This window comes from Anolis carolinensis, chromosome 3 (assembly GCF_035594765.1).
Source record: "Anolis carolinensis isolate JA03-04 chromosome 3, rAnoCar3.1.pri, whole genome shotgun sequence".
Taxonomy (NCBI): Eukaryota; Metazoa; Chordata; class Lepidosauria; order Squamata; family Dactyloidae; genus Anolis; species Anolis carolinensis.
In genome coordinates, this window is record NC_085843.1 from 195,849,065 (window position 1) to 195,870,136 (window position 21,072).

Sequence of the window (21,072 nt, forward strand, 5' to 3'; positions counted from 1 at the left end):
AATACTGCATGATTAAACAGGAAATAACACTTTCAAACCAGGAACAGATTTTTTTTCCAAATTTTGTTACATGGTGAAATCATAATAATGTGGTTTAGAGGCTTGTGTCCTTACTCCCTACTAATAATTTAATTCTCATTATGTCTTTCCAATATTGTCTTACATTTGGAAATTGTCACCAACCATCCAAAAATGTCCTTCGTCCTTGTTACATATCTAACACAGTTTTTATGCAGCTGAGTATTTTTAATCTTGTGAGCTATGAGGAGCAGTCTTTGTGAATTTCTTATTTATTGGTAAAGACCTAAAAACGTGGATGTTCCACTGTGCCTTTGATTAAATAGTTAACAAGATAATTTTGGCTCCCCAGCCATAACTCAATGTCTTGCTCTTGCACTTTTCCACTGTTCCCGCCCTATAGTTATAGTTTTTTAATTAATATTGCCCTCCTACCCCTAACTTATCATCTCTCTCCTGCACTTTATCCATCAGTCCTGTCCTTGCAACTGTATTGCACCAGCCCCTGCCTGCCCGGATTTAATATTGATTACCATGTGAGGCTATTGGTTGTGTGTTGAAATGATTGTTTTATGTTGTTCTGTGATGTTATTTTTATAAAATTTACTGTGCTATATTTTAACTATGTCCGACCGGGCTTGTCCCTATGTAAGCCGACCCGAGTCTCTTCGGGGAGATGGTGGCGGGATACAAAAATAAAGTTGTTGTTGTTGTTGTTGTTGTTGTTGTTGTTGTTGTTGTTAATAGAAAATTTAGAACTTTCACTCTGCACATCATTCAAAGTGGACCTAGGCCGGGTTGTTGTATGTCTTTCGGGCTGTGTGGCCATGTTCCAGAAGCATTCTCTCCTGACGTTTCGCCCACATCTATGGCAGGCATCCTCAGAGGTTGTGAGGTGAGGTTCTGAGGATGTCTGCCATAGATGTGGGCGAAACGTCAGGAGAGAATGCTTCTGGAACATGGCCACACAGCCCGAAAGACATACAACAACCCTGTGATCCCGGCCATGAAAGCCTTCGACAACACATTGGACCTAGGCCTTTTGCAAGCATTCATACATGATGTCACTGGAAATGCAGAAATGGGAAGCTCTATTGCTTTCCACTTGCTGGAAGAGTAACTTTTTGACACAGGGATTCTTTTCAACTAGTGTAGAATCCTTATTACTGAATATATCCTGCTCTCAAGATGCAGTGAATATATCCTGCTCTCAAAATGCAGTGAATGATAGAATTAAAAGGAAAGGAAATGCAGGGAAGGGGAGGGAACAATAGGTGCAATACGGCCTTCAAATCCTGTGCAAAGAGGATGGCTTAACAGAGCTAGTATGAAATGTATTTCTAGATTTCCCTCCCTTTTGCTTTTATAGCTGAGTTCTGTACCTACTATTCCCATCCAAGGTTCAAAGTTTAATGACAAAAGTCCTATAGTTTTCTATAGAATAAGATTTCTAAAGTCTAGCAAGCTGTGTCCTTTTCAACCTTAATGACATTTCATTATTAGACTCTTGGTTTGAAAGAGAATGTAGAACATTCTAAAGTGTTCTAACCAGTTTTATTTTTTGCCTTTGTGGAAAGCACATTGGTTTATAAAAGTTGGTGTACTTGATTTTTTTTATGGTTTCTCCCTCCTTCCTGAACTTGATTCTGTTTTTCCCCCTGAAGGATTCTGCAAGCTTGTGTATTATAGAAGGGAGATTAAATGGAGAAAATGGTCAGCAAGAACACATGTCATAAATGGCCTGAGCAACAGCAACTTTAGCTAAAGAGCTGAACTGTGGGCCACATGCCGTGACCCTTTTACATAGTTCCTCATGTTGTGGTGACCTCCATCCATAAAATTACTTTCATTGCTACTTCCTAACTATAATTTGTTTATTGTTATGAATCGTAATGTAAATATCTGATATGCAGGATGTATTTTCAGTCACTGGACCAAATTTTGCACAAATACCCAAATTTGAAAATTGGTGGGGTTGGGGAGGATTGATTTTGTCATTTGGGAGCTGTAATTGCTGTGCTTTATAGTTCACCTACAATTAAAGAGCACTTTGAACCCAGTCCACAATGGATCTGCACCAAACTTGGCATACTACCTACATGGTCAACATTGAATACTGGTTGGGTTGGGGGGGGGGGGGTGTTTTTAAATTCTGGGAGTTGTAGTTCACCAACACTCATAGAGCACTCTGTACCAAACTGGTGATGGAACTAGTAAACTTGCCACACAAACCCAACATGCCAAACTTTGAATGGACCGGGCTGTGGCGCAGGCTGGTTAGTAGCCAGCTGCAATAAATCACTATGACCAAGAGGTCATGAGTTCGAGGCCAGCCCGTGGCGGAGTGAGCACCCAACCATTAAAATAAAAAATAGCCCTGCTCGTTGTTGACCTAAGCAACCCGAAAGATAGTAGGAAATTTAGGTACCACTATGTGGGGAGGTGTCACGACCCAGGCTACAGAGCACCAATAACCATACGCAGAGGCCAGATTCTATCTAATATCTTTATTAAGGAAATATATAAAGTTAGTAAAAGCAAATGTAAAAGTTAGTCCAGAAGCAGACCTTTCAGGAAAGGTCAAAATTAGTCCAAAGAAACAATGTCCAATATGAAATATTAAGGTCCAAAGTTGTAATCCAATAACCGAAACACTCACTTTGCCAGGCAAAGTGAGGGGAGATGACAAGGTCCTTTAGTCCATGAACTTGAGCAAGGCTAGGAAATAACTTGATACTTGAAACAAGGCTTGAAACGTGGAACAAGGTAACGAGGAACAAGAACAAGGTCCGTGGAACAACTTGGTAAAATCCGTGAAACAAGGCAAGGTTTAGTCCTGGGAAACAAGGCAAGGTCCGTAGGTAAACAAAGGCTGGGAAACAGGAGCGAAGGCTGGAAACAAGGCAAGGCTTGAGCAGGAACGAGGCTTGAATCGGAGCGCGCTGTCCAGACACAACTCGCTCCGGAGGCTGACGAATTGACTCCGCGAAGTTACTACGCGGGTAAAACACCTATATAGAGTCTAACTTTCCCGCCGAAGCAGTTCTCTGGGAACCAGAAACGAAAGCTAAACTCTGAGACCAGATGTTTGACTCCTTAAAGATTCTCACGAAAAGCAGACTTAATTGGGTACATTCTTAGCTGCTATTCTCGCACTCCTGCGCGAAGCTGCTTCCAAACCCCTCTGTTGTTTACAAAACTCATGGCGAGAGAACACGGGAGATGTAGGCTCAGGGTTAGTTTGACATACTTCTGGGACACAACTTTCTTGCAGGTGCAAGGTTCCCAGATCTGCCTGGGAAAGATCTGGCTGAGAAGATTCCAGTTCTGACTGGGAAGGTAAAAAACCCAAGTTTTCTTCTTCATCAGGCATTACAATGTCACGAGCAGGACTACAAGGCCCATGAGTCATCACAGGAGGCTAATTTAACTAATTTACGACACCATAAAAATCGTCCAGCAGCGTTTGGAATGGGGAAGTCAGCATCACAGTGGATGATGAAGCAGCTGCCCCCCTGTGGCCGGAATCGAGCATACCCTCAGGAAGCTGGAAGCTGGAGAAGGTTAAATTGCCTCTGTGTCTGTCTCTGTCTCTATGTTCATATGGCATTGAATGTTTGCCTTGTATGTGAACATTGTGATCCACCCTGAGTCCTCTTCGGGGTGAGAAGGGCGGAATATAAATACTGCAAATAAATAAATAAATTCTGGTGGGGTTTCGAGAAGACTGACCTCAGAGGATTTGCTGTCCGTTTCCAAAAAAGGAAGATAAGGACAGGCAATCTTCAGCCTTCTGTTCCAAAGGGGATCCTAAGACCATCAGAAATATGTGTTTTCTGATGGTCTTTGGCGACCCCTCTGGCACCCTCCTTGTGTCCCCCCCAGGGGTCCCTACCCCCAGTTTGAGAAATGCTGCTATATTAGGACAACATTCACTTTCTCTCCCCCTTTCTGCGCACATACACAACACCAGATTCAGAAATGCATGTTGCATTCATCGTCCAAATATTTGTCCACTTCTGCAATTAGAAACGGTCATTGCAGGGTATAAGTTGTATTTCTAAATTTTCATTCTATATTGAAAGCATCAAGGAGTCTCTTAAGACCATCTGCCTTGATATGTGAAAGGAATATTTTGATACTGATTTGGCCATGCTGAAATGTTTATGTAAACAAGCAGACAAACTCAGAGTCTGGAGACTAGGCAAGGGCTTTTGCAATCTTAGACCAGATTGATCTTGACTTGTGTAGGCTCGTATCCTTGTATTTCCATTTCCAATCTTCTATGCAAAGCTTCATTGTGGCTGAGAACTAATAGTCATTAGAAGGAAAAAGGCTTCCTGAGCCACTAAAAGATTATATAATTCTAGGATAGTAGAAATATTGTTTTCAGATGTTGCATCAGTTATCTTGGTAGTGAATATTACAACATGACCTCCTATCCATCGGGGATATGTTAAAAGAAACTACCTGAAACTGTGGATAATAGAAAACCCTATATTTTGATTATTACTGGACTGGAAACATACCAGAGAATTGCACTGAAGAATATAGAGAGGCCCAGAAACACTGAAGTTGGGGAGGCATTTTTGAAGCATGGATAAGTGAAATCATAGGTGTAGAATCTGTGGATAGTAGGGTCATACTGTAATGGTAAGAGGTGATGTAATGGACTCATATAATACCACATCATTGATGTTAAGAATGGGTCAGGCTTCTTAGTTGGAAACTGTAATCAAATATTAAGTGTGGAATGTGTCGTTTTAGGAAGCATAGGAGCGCAGAACTTAACACATTGGAAATTGCCTTGCACTGTAATTTTACCTTTAACCAAAAACGAGTTTCCAGAAGCAAACCTGGCAGGAATGAAACCATTTCCAGCACTTTTTAAAACAGGGGTGAAAATTTTCCCCCTTCCTAAATGCTGTTTTGCCCAAATGTATGAGACTATTTGGCAGAGATGGCAAAAAAATGTTTACCATGCCATGATTCCATAGCATTGAGATAAAGTGGTAGCAAACAGCATTAAATTTATTTACAGTGTAGATTCACCCTTAGTTTAAGCACTTTTTGTCATATCCAAGCAGTGTGTGCTTGTCTTCCTATGGGAGAAATGACAGTAGCTCATCATTCTCATTCTCATCCACGTGTCACTGACCTGTATACAAAACAGTGTATCTTTAGTGCCTAATATTATTGTCCCAAAAAAAATGAACATGGCATACTGTCTGTAACTTCCAGGATAGCAGTAATTGGCATGTCTTTGTAGCTTTTGCAATGGAAGACAGCTGGATGAGCAACCCACTTTACTTCCTGTTGCAAAGCATTAGCTAAGCAATTATTAAAATGAGGCAAAGAATAGCTTCCTTTCTGTTAGTCTCGTTAATTGTTTACCAACAGATGCTCTTTAAATACAAAGTGTAATAATGGTTTCACAGTGGAAGTGTTGTATTGGATTTGATTGGCTTTTATAGATGATAATTAGTGGCTTCAAAGGCAAACAGTTAACTATCCATCAGTATTAAACAAAGGCCAGCGTAATATGATTACCAGGTTATATTGCCCATAAAAATGTTGTGATTAAGGCAGCTCACTATGGTGGTAATGGAATATAAATTTATTTCCTGCGCTGTTCTAGCTAATTAAATAATAGTTGAACTACCAAGGTTCATAGGTGTCTTTGGGCTAAACACAGGCGAGAACAGAATGGCTTTACAACTTCATGCCTATAAAGATAAGCTTTTTCATGCAATTTCAACTTACAATTAGATCCCCTTTCAGAAAGATCAGAGAACTAATTGGTGAACTTTTAAGCAGCGGGTTGCCGTTAATAGATAATAAACCCCGAAGCTACTGTTTTATGTTTTGGGTTAGAACAATAGAATTGAGGGCCCCGCATTGTTGGACAGATAGTGATGCATGTTTGTTGAAGCTGAATTGTGCATTTTCAAAGGGTCACTGGTTGTATGGCTGTTAAGACATGCTGCTTGTAGGATTCCTTTCAAATTCTAGCTGCTTGGCTATTCTTCTCTGTCTCTCTCATTTTGGATTTCCTTGCATGACATCTGTTAATAGTACTATTTGTACTGAACATAATTGCCAAAGTCCTCCATCTTCTATGGCTAGTGGCAGTTTCCATCCTGTTCTACCGATTTTGCAGTGCATAAGTCATAGTAGTCAGATGGGAAATTTTCTATGGGAAATTTTTGAATACTGTATTTTTTTCGGTTGGGGGGGGGGGAATCCACAGCACACACATATATCCAAAATTACTCCATAGTTTTCTAGATTGCCTTATTTTCTTCATTTGTGCCAGATGGCTAAGTATACAATATTGATTTGTTATTCCTCTAAGGAGACATGCATTTCACACTTTAGTGTTCAGAGGAATAAACTAACAAATGAATGCTGTGGTGGCACTATTTATTTATTTACAGTATTTATATTCCACCCTTCTCACCCCGAAGGGGTCTCAGGGCGGATCACATTGTACACATATGAGGCAAACATTCAATGCCATATAACATAGAACAGACACAGAGACAGACACAGAGGCCATTTAAACCTTCTCCAGCTTCCAGCTTCCTGAGGGTATGCTTTATTCCGGCCACAGGGGGAGCAGCTGCTTCATCATCCACTGCAATGGCACTTCCTCATTCCAACAGTGGCTGGGTGATTTTTATGGTGTCGTAAATTAGCTTCCCCACATATAAGTGGTACCTAAATTTCCTACTTGATAGATGCAACTATCTTTTGGGTTGTTTAGGCCAGCAACGAACAGAGGCTATATTTTATTTTAAATTGTCGGGTGCTCACCCTGACACGGGCTGGCCTCAAACTCATGACCTCTTGGTCAGAGTGATTTATTGCAGCTGGCTGCTTACCAACCTGCGCCACAGCCCGGCCCCAATGGGTTAAACTGCTGACCAGAAGGTTGACGCTTTGAATCCACTGGATGGGGTGAGCTCCCACTGTTAGCCCCAGCTTCTGCCTACCTAGCAGTTTGAAAACATGCAAATGTGAGTAGATCAATAGGTACTGCTCCAGCGGGAAGGTAACGGAGCTCCATGCAGTCATGCTGGCCACATGACCTTGGAGGTGTCTACGGACAACGCTAGTTCTTCAGCTTAGAAATTGAATTGAGCACCACTCCCCAGAGCCGGAGATGAACACCATTCCTCAGAGCCAGAAGGGGAAACCTTTACCTTTATCTGTGTTTGTTGTTTCTAGGCATTGAATGTTTGCTTTGTGTCTGTTTTTGCTGGAATCCGCCCTGAATCCCCTCGGGGTGATAGGGCAGAATACAAATAAAGTTGTTGTTGTTGTTGTGGTTGTTGTTAAATGCTCTGAAATCTTGTCTCTATTTTGAAAAAATCTCATGCTTCTCAATCAGTCACAAGGGCAAGGAGTTGAGACAAATTGTGATAAGTTGCCTGTGCCCAGAAACGCACCTTCATCCATTAATGAAACAGAATAAATGATCAGTTCTGCAATTAGACCCCTGTATCCATTATCCATTGGAGATATATTCCTGACCAGATTGCTGTTACATGAAACTGTAGATATGACTGAATGACACATTGTGTTCAAGTATTATATACTGAGATAGCTTTGGGATGGTCTGGCAAAGTCTCAGTAATTCCAGACTTTGTTCAAACCGCAGTTGTCCTTTTTGGTGTGGTAGGTGAACACGTTCCTCTAATTTTTCAGGACCCTAGTATTGCCTCACTCTGAGATGAAAAAAATGTATCCTGTCCCAAGATGAAGTTGTGATGCCACCTGAGCTGTCATGTCTCCATGTTGCAAGATCCCAGAGTTTGTAATTTGGTGAAGTACTTCAGATTCTCTGCAGGAGAACTTTGGCCCACTCCTGAGAGCCAACGCACTAGATTCTTCCCAGCAGAGAATTCTAAGTATCTCGCGAAACTACCAGCTCCAGGATTTTGCAAGATGGATCCTTGGCACATAAACTGCTCCAATGATGTTGCATTGATATAGCCATGGTATCTGAACATAATCCATCTGTTCATTATTCGTTGTTTTGTTCTTGAAACTACATACAACTTTTACTAGCTGGCAACCTTAAGCTGTTCTGTGGTATAGGCCATGATCATTAAAAATTACTGTCTTAGTTGCCCCAGTTTTCTGTCCCATAACTGTCCCATAAAAGAAATCTCCTGTATTCTTACTGTACACAAGCTCAACTCAGTTTATCACCTTTGCTCCAAATCTCTTTGATGGGCTACCTTCTGTTTATCATGACCCATTTCTTTTTCTGTTATTTTTTGCTTTTCCTTGCTATTAAAATGGTTAAATGAGAAGGAGGTTAAAGAAATAGAAGAAGGGAGAGAGGGCATTGCCACTGAACATAAACAAAGAGAACTTAATAGGTAAAGGTTTTGAGAAAAGACCGAAGAGGACAAAAAGGAAATCAAAGATTATAAATCAAGGTTATGGGATGAGGATACAGAACAGTATTGTGAAAGGGAATTGTGAAGTTCTTTTAAAGAGATACACGGTGAATGTCCTTTATCAACTTTTCTTGGGAATAGAAATGTTTTCGATTTCAGATGTTTAATGTTGAATACTTGTAGCAGAAAACTGTCCAGCAGAGCTGTTTTGGGTTGTTAGAAGTCTAATCCAACCAGTAATGGACTGGGTGAGGGCTTAATCCAGACAAAACAGAGATGTTCCTGGTCAGTCATAAAACAAATCTGGGAATAGGAATACTGCCTGTGTTAGATGGGGTTACACTTTCCCTGAAAACACAGGTTTGCAGTTTGGGAGTACTCTTGGGTTTGGCTCTGAACCTGAAGGCCCAGATATTAGCAGTGACGGAGCATGATTTTGCATTTTTATGTGCATTAAACCATGATAAAGCAAAGGTGTCACTATCTCTGCCACCTACGTGGACAGTTTTGGCTTGTGGAAACAATTGGTGATAAAGCTTCAGTGCAGACATTTTTTCCCCATAATAATTCTATCAGGAGTGAATTTGCATTCCTGGGGGCAGATTTCTCTCACTTCCTAATGTCTCATTCCTATTATTAACTATGAGTTGTTTGTATGTTGGATATTTGTAACTCAAGGACCGCCTGTATAGAAATAGGAAATACAATAGCATGGATCATCCTTACTTTAGAATTCAGTGATATATCTTTATACTTCAGGATCTTGTGTAGTTCCTTCATTGCTGCCCTTCCAAACTGTAGCATTTTTAAGATTTCCTGTCTGCAATTTCAACTCTTATTGTTGATTAATCCAAGGCATGCAAGATCTTGAACTATTTTAATGCATTCATCATCTGCTTTAAAGTTATGTAAATCGCCTGTGGCCATTATTTTAATTTTCTTAATGTACAGCTTGAACTTTTTGGTATGACTTTCCCGAGTAATTCTGAATTTGGAATCTGAGTTTTGCAAACCACATCCTGTCTCCAAAATAGGTTTGGAAATGGTCATTTAAATGAGACATACTAGTTCTAGGTAAGAAACTAGCCATGGTTTGCTATGAACGAGTTTAGTAGAAAACTGAAACCCTCAAGGAAGGGGAAAGGAAGAATATGAATCTGGAATATAGGCCTGTACGCATCTAAAAAGGGATAATCTAACCTCTCCAAATCCCATAATCTGATGTATTATCCCCAAATGGGATAATAAAAACTAATCTGAGGCAAACAAATCCATCACTTGTCAGGCGAACCTCAGTTTTTTTATTTCATTGTGTGTTTCCCAAGGATGCCTGGATCTCAAATCATGCATTTTCATGGTATTTCAAGATGCTGGTATGTATTTGGCAATGTTTAAATGGAAAATGATAGGCAATGTGAAAAAATACAAGTTTGGATAGTGAGACTTCTTTGAGCCTAGAAAATGTTCTCAAGGTATCTGAAATAATTCTGTATGTTCATCTTGGTGAATAATTTCAAACCAATGTATCTTATTTTGAATGTCTCCGAAGAATGATAAATTAAACAATAAAAAGTTATATTTTTGTCAGGGAAAAAGCAGATGGAGAAATTAATGAAAGAGCATAATATCTACAAATGGGAATTGGTAACTGTTTTTGAATCTGCTTGTATGTATAGAACACCCACCAATTTCAGTTTCCCATGTTTTGCGTAAGTCATATTACTAGAATCCTTCTTGTGTTTCCCCATGTTGTGGGTTGAAGATATAGGAGATCTATGAAAATATTTTTTAATTTCAGCGAGGAGCTGTCTCTTGTGCTATGCCAGTTCTTTGAACTGACCTTTACCTCATTCTGACAGAACAGGACAAGAGTCTGAGTGACAATGTCCCACAATGCAATTACTGTGCGTCAGATGAGCTGGTCCCTTACAAATCACCTCGAACTTTACACATCTGCTGGCTGTCAGCATCTGCCAGGTTCATTCACCCGAAAATAATGAAAAAAACCTCTCATTATTGTGCCATAACAGGTAAAGTGTTAGGACAATTATTGGACATCCTGAGTGACCTTGTATAGTCTTAGCCACCTGCCCTTGCCAACGTTTTTTGGGGTCAGCCTTTGGTTATGTAAAATGTAGCCCCTCTTTCTTCTCTTCCTATTTTTAGATGACACAAGGTGATGACACAAGTTGGACACAGCGGGCAGGGGGAGAAATCAAAGGATCATCTCAGAGCACCATTACTTTCTAAATAGCTGTTGTTGCTTCTTCTGGAAAAAGGCAGGATGAAGCAAAGATTCACACACATCAGCTGAGCAGACTTTACGTAGACATCTAAAAGCTTCAGTATCTGAAGTTGTGTTTGCACTCAAACATGCCTTAGTACATTTTCTGGGCTCCCATTTGTGTCCATAGAACTCTACAAGTATAGGTCCTTTTTTGGTCCTGTTGCAAATTTGCTAAGACATTTAATCATGGTAACAACAATGAAAACATGCTGTAGCCAGCTCTTTGAAAAATAATTATCAGATACATTTTGATAATGTACATTCTTGTTCTTCGCTGAACATAGCATTTGTTGGATTTTCATTTTCCATGAAAATGAACAAAATCTGGCTACCAGTATTTAAAAAAAACTCAAAAATCAGAACAGTAAATAAAGAACAACACCCTGAAAACAGAGGAATTACAGGCATGAATCAATCAGGGGCAGCTAACACCTCAGAAAAAAGGATCCTCACAGGCAGGAATGAAGCTTGCAAGGCCATTAATGCTAATCAAGGTGATTAATTACAACATTCACACTGGCCTTCAACATACAAGAGTTCTTCCTCCCACCCTGGACCTTCACAGATATATAATAAACCTCCCTTACTTAATTTTTCAATATACCTCACAACCTCTGAGGTGCCTGCCATAGATGTGGGTGAAACATCAGGAGAGAATGCTTCTGGAACATGGCCATACAGCCCAGAAAATGCACAACAACCCAGCATTTGCAAGGCTTGCTAAACAAGCTGATTTTCCTTTTTGTGGAGTACAGCTGAAGCATTTTCGGCACAGTCCACTATAAAGAGTGTACATTGTTGCTAGCAGATTTGTGTAAATGGGTGGCATTCAGAAACCTTTTACTGTTGCCAAATGTTTTGCGACCCTAACATTGGACTAAACAAATACCATATTTCCTCATATAATAGTCACCCCACACATAATAATTGAACCCCCATTTTTAGGGTGGCAAAATTGGTATTTTGCTGTTCCTCACAAAATGATCGCACACTTTATTCACTCCCTTGTACACCTGCCCGCTTTTCAGCTATGGGGCTTCACCCAGCTGCCAGCTAAGTAAAGCCCCACAGCTGGAAGTTTTTTCACCACATAATAGTCACCCCTCCCTTTTTCAATCAAAAAGGGGGGAGTGCAACTATCGCTTAGTGAAATGTGGTATGTTGTTGTTCAGTTCCATTTCTCCAGAAGGTTAATTGTTGGAAAGATTATTCCCCCTAAAACACTTCCTGCATGAATTAGGATTAGAATCTATTCCATGGCATGACAGAATTAATTTGGTAATATAATGGGACAGGCATAAATTGGAAAATAATGGCAATATCATTGAAAGTTTTCCCCAGTTCTCAGGCCTTTTCTTGGATTAGTGGGGCTTAATCTTGTAGTCTGATTTCCTTTAAAAGTTTGGTCCTGAAGCTGTTGATGAGGGAAAATGTGTTATTGTCATAGGATCCTAAAGTCACTCAGTGCCCTTACAGGAATTGCAATGCCCTATCCCTTCCATTTTGGTTCTCTATATAATTCTGTGGTGGTGCTTGCCACATGATGGAAATAATTTTGTTGACTCAAAATGAAGAAAAGCTGGTGACCTTCAGAATATGTTGTTAGCAAAAAATGCTCCATGTATGCTTCTTGCATTTGTTGCAACCATTTCCCCTTACTTTAATTCCAGATGATTGTCAGGAAGAATTCTAAGATTGTGTTTAGATGGCAGCTTCTTTAATCATGAAGAATAGCAATCAAACAGGAAATGAACAGAGACATACCTCAAGAAAGATATACAGGCTGAGTCTCCCTTATCCAAAGTGCTTAGGACTAGATATATTTCTGATTTTTTGAATATTTGCATATCATAAGATGGGACCCAGGTCTAAACATAAAATTCCTTTATATTTAATATACATCTTATATACGTAGCTTGATGGTCATTTTATACACTATATTTATATAAATTTGTACATAAAACAAAGTTTGAGGATACGGAACCATAGCAAGAGGTTCACTATCTCCGCTACCATGTGGAAAATTTTGGATTTCAGAATTGCAGATAAGGGATGCTGAACCTGTCCTCTCTAACTATGAAGTTGGTTCAGTCTTTCTGTTTTGTCTAGCATTTATGTCTTTCAAACACAGGGATAGGTTAAGTCCCCTGATGTCGGTTTATCCTGTTTATCACACCCCACTATAGCCAGACTTTCTGCCTGGAACTGTTGCTTACCCTTTTTATCTGAATTAAATCATCTCTATATTCACGACCAGCTCTACTATTAGAAAGAAAGAAGGAAGTCTCTTGTTGGTCAGGAAAATATAACAATTATGTTGTTTAAGCTTATTTTATTGTATTTTTACTTCCAGAGATAATACTTCTGAATTATATGCTCTGGGCCCCCCAAAACATGTCAAGAATTTGTGGGTAGGGCACTGTTGTTCTTCCATCTCATGTACAATCATATTTTGGGCAGGCCCTGACTGTTTTAAAGCAACCTATGAAGGTGCCTTCATATGCACATACTATTTGATTTATTTGATCCAGATTTGTATGAATTAACCTTTCAACTAATCACTAGCATCTAAATGAATAATCTAATTCAAATCAATCATGTCCCCCAATCATTATTTTCTAAACATGACAATTTCTTTTTCAAGTTAGATTTTTTATACCATATAAGTGTTCTCAGAGCCCTTGTTGAAAACAAATACATTATTTTTATACACTGGTTTAAACCATATTTGGAATAACAGATGTGCAGTGCTGTCATTTAACTGTCACACCTATTGTTCATTGTTCTGAGAAGGTCACATCATAATTCATTAACAATAATTATTCCCTAGGTACATGCTGCACTTCTTTACTCAATTGCTTCATTAGCTCATGAGTGAGTCTCACATTCATTGCTCCAATCAATGAAGATATATTTATAATATACAAGTGGATGCTATTAGTTACAATTTATTAACTGCTTAATTTAAAATAAAAAGCTATCTTTATGAAGGGCAATTAACCACTAAGTGTAATTGATAATTCACATACCTGCGATTAGGAAAGACAAATAAGAGGGGGAAAACTGCATTTGGAGATGATATCTTTTGATACTTGAAATGGTCACAAGCTGTTTTTCACTTTAGAGCATCACTTCCAATAAATATATTTTGTCTGGCTTGAGCTGATACTTATGTCATACTATAGAAACAGAGCAGCATGGTTTGGTGTCTTTTTGGTAAACAATTTGAGTTCCTAGATTTTCAATCTCTGAAGGACATGGGCAGTAATAAATGAGATATAATAAAAAAAATGAGATCATTATAACCTGGCTCTGTTATCCCCAAAGTGAGTCGTGCAGTATTGTATAAGACATACTTTCAGAAAAATACGTTTGGCATTGCTGCAAATTGTCATATTCACTTTGAACTTGTACTGAAATTTGCTGCTAAATATTGCAATTGTCTAGTAGTAGATCTGTGACAATAGATCAGGACTAATGAACTTATCTTTTGTACTTGTGTATAAAACGCCAAAGAATGCTCAAACTTTTGTACAGTGGCACTTATTTCTCATGCCAGTAAGGTAATGATCAAGATCCTGCAAGACAGACTCAAGCAATACATGGAGCGAGAGTCACCAGATGTACAAGCTGGATTTAGAAAAGGCAGAGGAACGAGAGACCAAATTGCCAATACAGTGTTCCCTCACTTATCGCTGGGGTTAGGTTCCAGGACCACCCGCAATAAGTAAAAATCCGTGAAGTACGGATGCTATATTTATTTTAATATTTATACATTATTTTAGTAGTTATACACTATTTTAAGTCTTTATCAACCAATCGTGTGTTGATAAATTGCCTCCTTCTCCTCCCATTGCCGCTTGGGCTCCTTTTCTCTTCCTTTGGCTTCTCCTTCCTCCCTTCTTTAAAAAATTGTATTTTTTTATGATTTATAATAGTCTTTTAGAGTTTATTGAAAACCGTGAAACAGCGAATCCACAAAAAGTGAACCGCGAAGTAGTGAGGGAACACTGTATCCTCTGGATAATGGAGGAAACCAGGGAGTTTCCGAAAAACATTTATTTCTGTTTTATTGACTATTTTAAAGCCTTTGACTGTGTGGATCATTGTGGCAAGTTTTTGGTGGTATGGGTATACCACATCACCTTGTCTGTCTCCTGAGGAATCTGTATAACAACTAAGTAGCAAGGGTAAGAACAGACCATGGAACAACAGACTGGTTCAAGATGGGAAAGGAGTACGGCAGGGCTGTATACTTTCACCATAGCTATTCTGCTTGTATGCAGAACACATCATGCGACGTGCAGGGATTGAGGAGTTAAAATTGCTGGAAGAAACATTAACAACCTTAGATATGCAGATGATACCACTTTGGTGGCTGAAAGCAAGGAGAAGCTGAGGAACCTTATAACCAAGGTGAAAGGAGAAAGTGCAGAAGCTGCAGTTAAACATCAAGAAAATCAAGATTATGGAAACCAGACTGATTGATAACTGGCAAATAGAGGGAGAAAACATGGAGGCAGTGACAGACTTTATATTCCTAGGTGCGAAGATTAGTGCAGAGACAGACTGCAGCCAGGAAATCAGAAGATGCTTACTTCTTGGGAGGAGAGCAATGGCCAACCTCGATAAAATAGTGAAAAATAGAGACATCACATTGGTAACTAAGGTCCGCATAGTTTAAGCAATGGTATTTGCCGTAGTAACCAATGAATGCGAGAGCTGGACCATAAGGAAGGCTGAGCGAAGGAAGACAGACGCTTTTGAACTGTAGTGCTGGAGGAAAATCCTGCGAGTGCCTTGGACTGCAAGAAGACCCAACCAGTCCATCCTCCAGGAAATAATGTCCGACTGCTCACTGGAGGGAAGGATATTAGAGGCAAAGATGAAGTACTTTAGCCACATAATGAGAAGACAGGAGAGCTTGGAGAAGAGAATGATGCTGTTGAAAATGGAAGGAAAAAGGAAGAGGGGCCGACCAAAGGCAAGATGGATGCATGGTATCCTTGAAGTGCCTTCTTGACCTTGAAGGTGATGAGGGTGGCCACGGCCGACAGGGAACTCTGGAGTGGGCTGGTCCATGAGGTCATGAAGAGTCAAAAGTGACTGAATGAATAAACAACAACATAAATCGATTACAGGTTTACATCAAAATTATGGGGGAACCTAAGAGAAGGTTAGGAATACAGGAACCCCCTGTATTTTCTCAGGTTTCATTGCAGAGGAAGTGTCAAAGAGCCACTGCTACAATTTTTCCAATGACACATTTAAAAAGGACAGAAGTTGTGGCACAAAGGAGAAAGTACAGAGTTTAGTGCTTCTTTTAGTTTCCCCAGGACAAATGAAGCTCTCGCCTTTCACCATTCTATCAGAGAAGGCGATAATTCCTTTATTAAGAGTTATGGGACAGTATTTACATTAACCCATGGATAAGGTCACTCATTTTATAGTCATTTTTGAATAAATTTTCTATACTTATATGTATATACACTATGTTTTCCAGTTTCGTTGGGCTTTAGCCCCTACCAGCCCTAGCCCACAAATTCAGTGGTAAAGCCCGACAACATCTTGAAGACCACAGATTCTCTTCCTGTTGTAAATGGAACTAGAAAGATACATCCTTAAGATAAATATAATATCTCGTTCATTGTTTGCATTCTGCTAAAATGCTGTTTCAGGCCCAGAAATCCTAAGAACACAGGAAATAATGTTCTTTATAGTTACGAAACGCATGAAAGGCTCAAAAGTCTTTGAGACAGAAAAGTAAAAAAGGAAACATAATTTATACACAGTGATGCCAGATCTCTGAATTCTGATTCTTCAATCTTCAGTCCAGGTTCCAATATATTGTACGAGTTAACACTGTATAGAGAACTAATGATGCTTAATTAATTGGGGGAAAAAAACAGTTAATGCAATGAATGAAGGCTAAAGTTTTGTTTTAGGTTTTGTATTGCCCCTAGTGGCACAGCGGATTAAACCGCTGAGCTGCTGAACTTGTTGACTGAAAAGTTCGCGACTCGAATCCGGGAAGCAGGGTGATCTCCCGCTGTTAGCCCCAGGTTCTGCCAACCTAGCAGTTTGAAACAACAGCAGCTCTTCAGCTTAGAAATGGAGATGAACACCATCCCCCAGAGCCGGACACGACTAGACTTAATGTCAATGGGAAACTTTTACCTTTACCTTTATTGCACCCTGTAATTTGGGATGATATTAAAATTATTTTTCATATTCCATCCGTCTCCCCCTGTCCGTCCCTCCCCTTGTTACCTTTAAGGATAGTCAAACCTATTCTGGAGGGCTGGGAAATCCATATGGATCAATTTGAAGAGCAGAGGGGAGGAAAGTCTAATTGCACTAGTAGATAAATAGGCTTTTGTGGAATGCTAGGTTTAGGTCAGATGCTAAAGTGTTATAATAATTAATATATTTTCACAATTGGTTATTTACCCATAGTGTCTATTAGTCCTCTGATCTAGTGATTCTTTTACAAGAGTTATCAGCCATATACTTTAACATTCATGCTGAGACCCCTTTGACTGGTGCAGCTCAGGATTTCGTGGTCGCCATGACGACCATGGGGCTATCACAAATTATAACTGGTCCTACCCATCAGGCTGGACACACACTCGACCTAGTTTTTGTGGCGGACGGTGGAATGATCAGAGTGGAAGAACAAAACACCATTCCTGTGTCATGGTCTGATAATTATCTGGTCAGTTTTAGACTTTCGGCGACCCTAAACCTCCGCAGGGGTGGAGGACAAATTAAGATCGTCCGCCCCAGGAGACTGATGGATCCGGAGGGATTCCTGAGGAATCTTGGGGTCCTTCCTGCCATGGAGCCTGGCGATCCTGTCGACGTCTTGGTCGATCTCTATAACAGGGAAGTGACCAGGGCGATAGATACGATCGCTCCCGAACGCCCCATCACGTTGTGTCATGACAAGCCGTCTCCCTGGTTCACCGGGGAGCTGGCTGTGATGAAGCATACGAGGAGGGGGCTAGAGCGCACTTGGAGGAGTTCTCAGGACGTGTCCGACCGAGCATGGGCTACAGCCTCTCTTAGGGCATATACCGTGGCTATACGGGCAGCCAAGGAGTCCTACATGACTACCCGTATAGCGTCTGCAGCAAATAGATCATCGGAGTTGTTTCGGGTCATTGAGGAACTCCTTCAGCCACCTGTGGTGGAGGAGACTTTTGACGACCCAGCAACTCGGTGTCGCGATTTCGCACACCATTTTGCGGACAAAGTCGCTCAGATACGCCTTGAGCTCGACTCCAATTTCACCACAGTGCCAGGGGAGGTGATTGAGACGTCTGCTTGTCCAATTTTGTGGGATTCTTTTAGGCTTGTTCTTCCTGAGACCGTGGTGGAGGTCCTTGGGGCGGTGAGGGCAACCACGTCGGCTCTGGACCCTTGCCCGTCTTGGCTAATTAAATCGGCCAGGGAGGGGCTGGTTGATTGGTTTGAGTTGATCATTAATGCATCGTTGGAGCAGGGGTTTTTTCCATCTTACCTGAAACAAGCTGTGGTTCGTCCACTCCTTAAAAAGGTTTCCCTTGACTCCACGGTGCTGAACAATTTCAGACCAATCTCCAACCTCCCTTTCTTGGGTAAGGTGCTGGAGCGGGTGGTTGCCTCCCAGCTCCAGGGCTTTCTAGATGACATCAACTACCTAGATCAGTCACAGTCTGGTTTCAGGCCTGGTCACGGCACCGAGACAGCCTTGGTCGCCTTGGTGGATGACCTCCATAGAGAGCTGGACAGGGGGAGTGTGACCCTGTTGGTTCTCTTGGACATCTCAACGGCTTTCGATACCATCGATCATGGTATCCTTCTGGGACGTCTCTCTGGGATGGGGGCACGGTTTTGTCGTGGCTCCGATCCTTCCTGGAGGGTCGATCCCAGATGGTGAAGCTGGGAGACGCCTGCTCGGACCCCTGGCCTTTGAGCTGTGGGGTCCCGCAAGGCTCTACTCAGTCTCCCATGCTCTTTAACATCTACATGAAACCGCTGGGAGAGGTCATCCGGAGTTTTGGAGTTGGGTGTCACCTCTATGTAGATGACGCACAACTCTATTACTCCTTTCCACCTAATTCCAAGGAGGCCTCTTGGGTGCTGGATGAGTGCCTGGCCGCTATGTCTATCTGGATGAGGAGGAACAAGCTGAAGATCAATCTCGACAAGACAGAGGTCCTCCTGGTCGATCGTAATCCTGACCGGGGTATAGGGTGGCAACCTGTGCTGGACGGGGTTACACTCCCCCTGAAGCCACAGGTCCGCAGTCTGGGAGTCCTCTTGGATTCATCGCTTACGCTTGAGGCTCAGGCGTCGGCGGTGTCTGGGAGGGCCTTTGCACAATTGAGACTCGTGCGCCAACTGCGACTGTACCTCGCAAAGGCTGATCTGGCCGGGGTAGTCCATGCCTTGGTCACCTCCAGACTGGACTACTGTAATGCGCTCTATGTGGGGCTGCCCTTGAAAACGGCTCGGAAGTTCCAACTGGTCCAACGAGCGGCAGCCAGGATGTTAACTGGGGCCCCTTACAGAGAGAGGTCAGCCCTCCTGTTCAAGGAGCTCCACTGGCTGCCATTTATTTTCCGAGCCCAATTCAAGGTGCAGGTGCTTACCTACAAAGCCCTGAATGGTTTGGGACCATCCTACCTCTGTGACTGCATCTCCGTCTACGAACCCATGCGTTCACTTCGGTCATCTGGAGAGGCCCTGCTCGTGATCCCGCCTGTGTCGCAAGCGCGGTTGGTGGGGACACGAGACAGGGCCTTCTCTGTGGTGGCCCCCCGACTCTGGAACACCCTCCCCAAGGATCTCAGACAGGCCCCTACATTGGCAGTCTTCAGAAAGAACTTGAAGACCTGGCTGTTCCAATGTGCCTTCCCAGATTAATAGGAAATCTCCAATACCAAGTCCTATAAGCACTTTATTAGAACTTAGATTGCATATCGCACCCTGCACTTGCCCTATAAGCCTTATATTTCACCTGTCACATCAGCACTTTTAATCTTGTACCCATTACTCTGGCCCGGCCCAGTTTTATTGTGTTTTAGCGTATTGTTTACTGCTTGTTGTTTATACTGTTTTAATTGTTTTAATTTGCCTTTTGTTTTGTATTGTTATATTGTGTGTTGAGGCCTTGGCCTTTGTAAGCCGCATCGAGTCCTTCGGGAGATGCTAGCGGGGTACAAATAAAGTTTAATAATAATAATAATAATAATAATAATACTTCGATGTAATAACACTATGTAACAAAATTTGAAAGATTTTCTGCTCCTGGTTTGAAAGTGTTACGAGTTTCCTGTTTAATTGTGCAGTACCTACTTTGCAAGCCCCCAGATGGCGTAGTGGACTAAGTGACTTGAAGGTTGGGTTGCTGACCTGAAAGCTGCCAGGTTCGAATCCCACCTGGGGAGAGTGCGGTTGAGCTCCCTCTATCAGCTCCAGCTCCATGCGGGGACATGAGAGAAGCCTCCCACAAGGATGGTAAAAACATCAAAAACATCCGGGCGTCCCCTGGGCAACGTCCTTGCAGACGGCCAATTCTCTCACTCCAGAAGCAACTCAAGTTGCTCCTGACACGAAAAAAACAACTTTGCAAGTAGTTGCTATACTCCAGAAACTTAATTATTGTGGCTTACACAAACTATGTTGAATATCTTTACAAGATATTCATTGAAAAACTATAGCAAAATGTGCTGCAGGATATCCTGCAAAAAGAAAGTTTTTATAGTTTAATGAACTTTTTCCATGTTTTTATGATACAACCAATTATGAAATTACATTTATAACCCAGGAAAAAAATCATGTTACATAGTATAGTTCCTTTAACTTGTGGTATTAAGTTCTCATCATTTTGTTCTGACAGGATCAAGGCATCTGGTCTGAAACTGCGATTCTGCACCAATGAAACTCAAGCGACTCGGGAAAAGTTTGTAGAGAAGTTGCAGCGTTTGGGTTTTGACATTGTAGTGAACGAAGTCACTGCTCCAGCACCAGCAGCCTGCCGAATTCTGAAGGAACGTCAGCTGAGGCCACATCTCCTTGTTCATGATGGTGTGTAACACATGCAGTTACTGTCAAATATGGGATAAATTAGTAATCAGAACATACTATATTCTCTTGTCTTAATTGAGAATGAAGACATTTTAGAAATTACAGAGTATAACTGAAAACAGATAATTTGAAAGTTTTATGCCATCTTCCATGGGAACAATGTGGGCAATATGGGTGGGAGTATGATGAATGTGATCTCTCACAAACCCATCTATAAGACAGCCTAAATACATAACTGTTTCTAATCTTCTTTTTGGGACAATCTTTCTTTTGTGGAGAAAG

At 41.2% G+C, this 21,072-nt stretch overlaps 1 protein-coding gene across 3 annotated transcripts in view; it reads left to right on the plus strand.

Annotated features, from left to right (window-relative positions):
- Positions 1-21,072, plus strand: part of lhpp (phospholysine phosphohistidine inorganic pyrophosphate phosphatase) — a 246,067-nt gene that overhangs the window by 13,618 nt on the left and 211,377 nt on the right. For all 3 annotated transcript variants that reach the window (XM_062976045.1, XM_016992218.2, XM_003218586.4), the window contains exon 2: positions 20,603-20,790. In XM_062976045.1, coding sequence (XP_062832115.1) covers positions 20,603-20,790 — 188 coding nt within the window. The remainder of the gene's footprint in view (positions 1-20,602; positions 20,791-21,072) is intronic.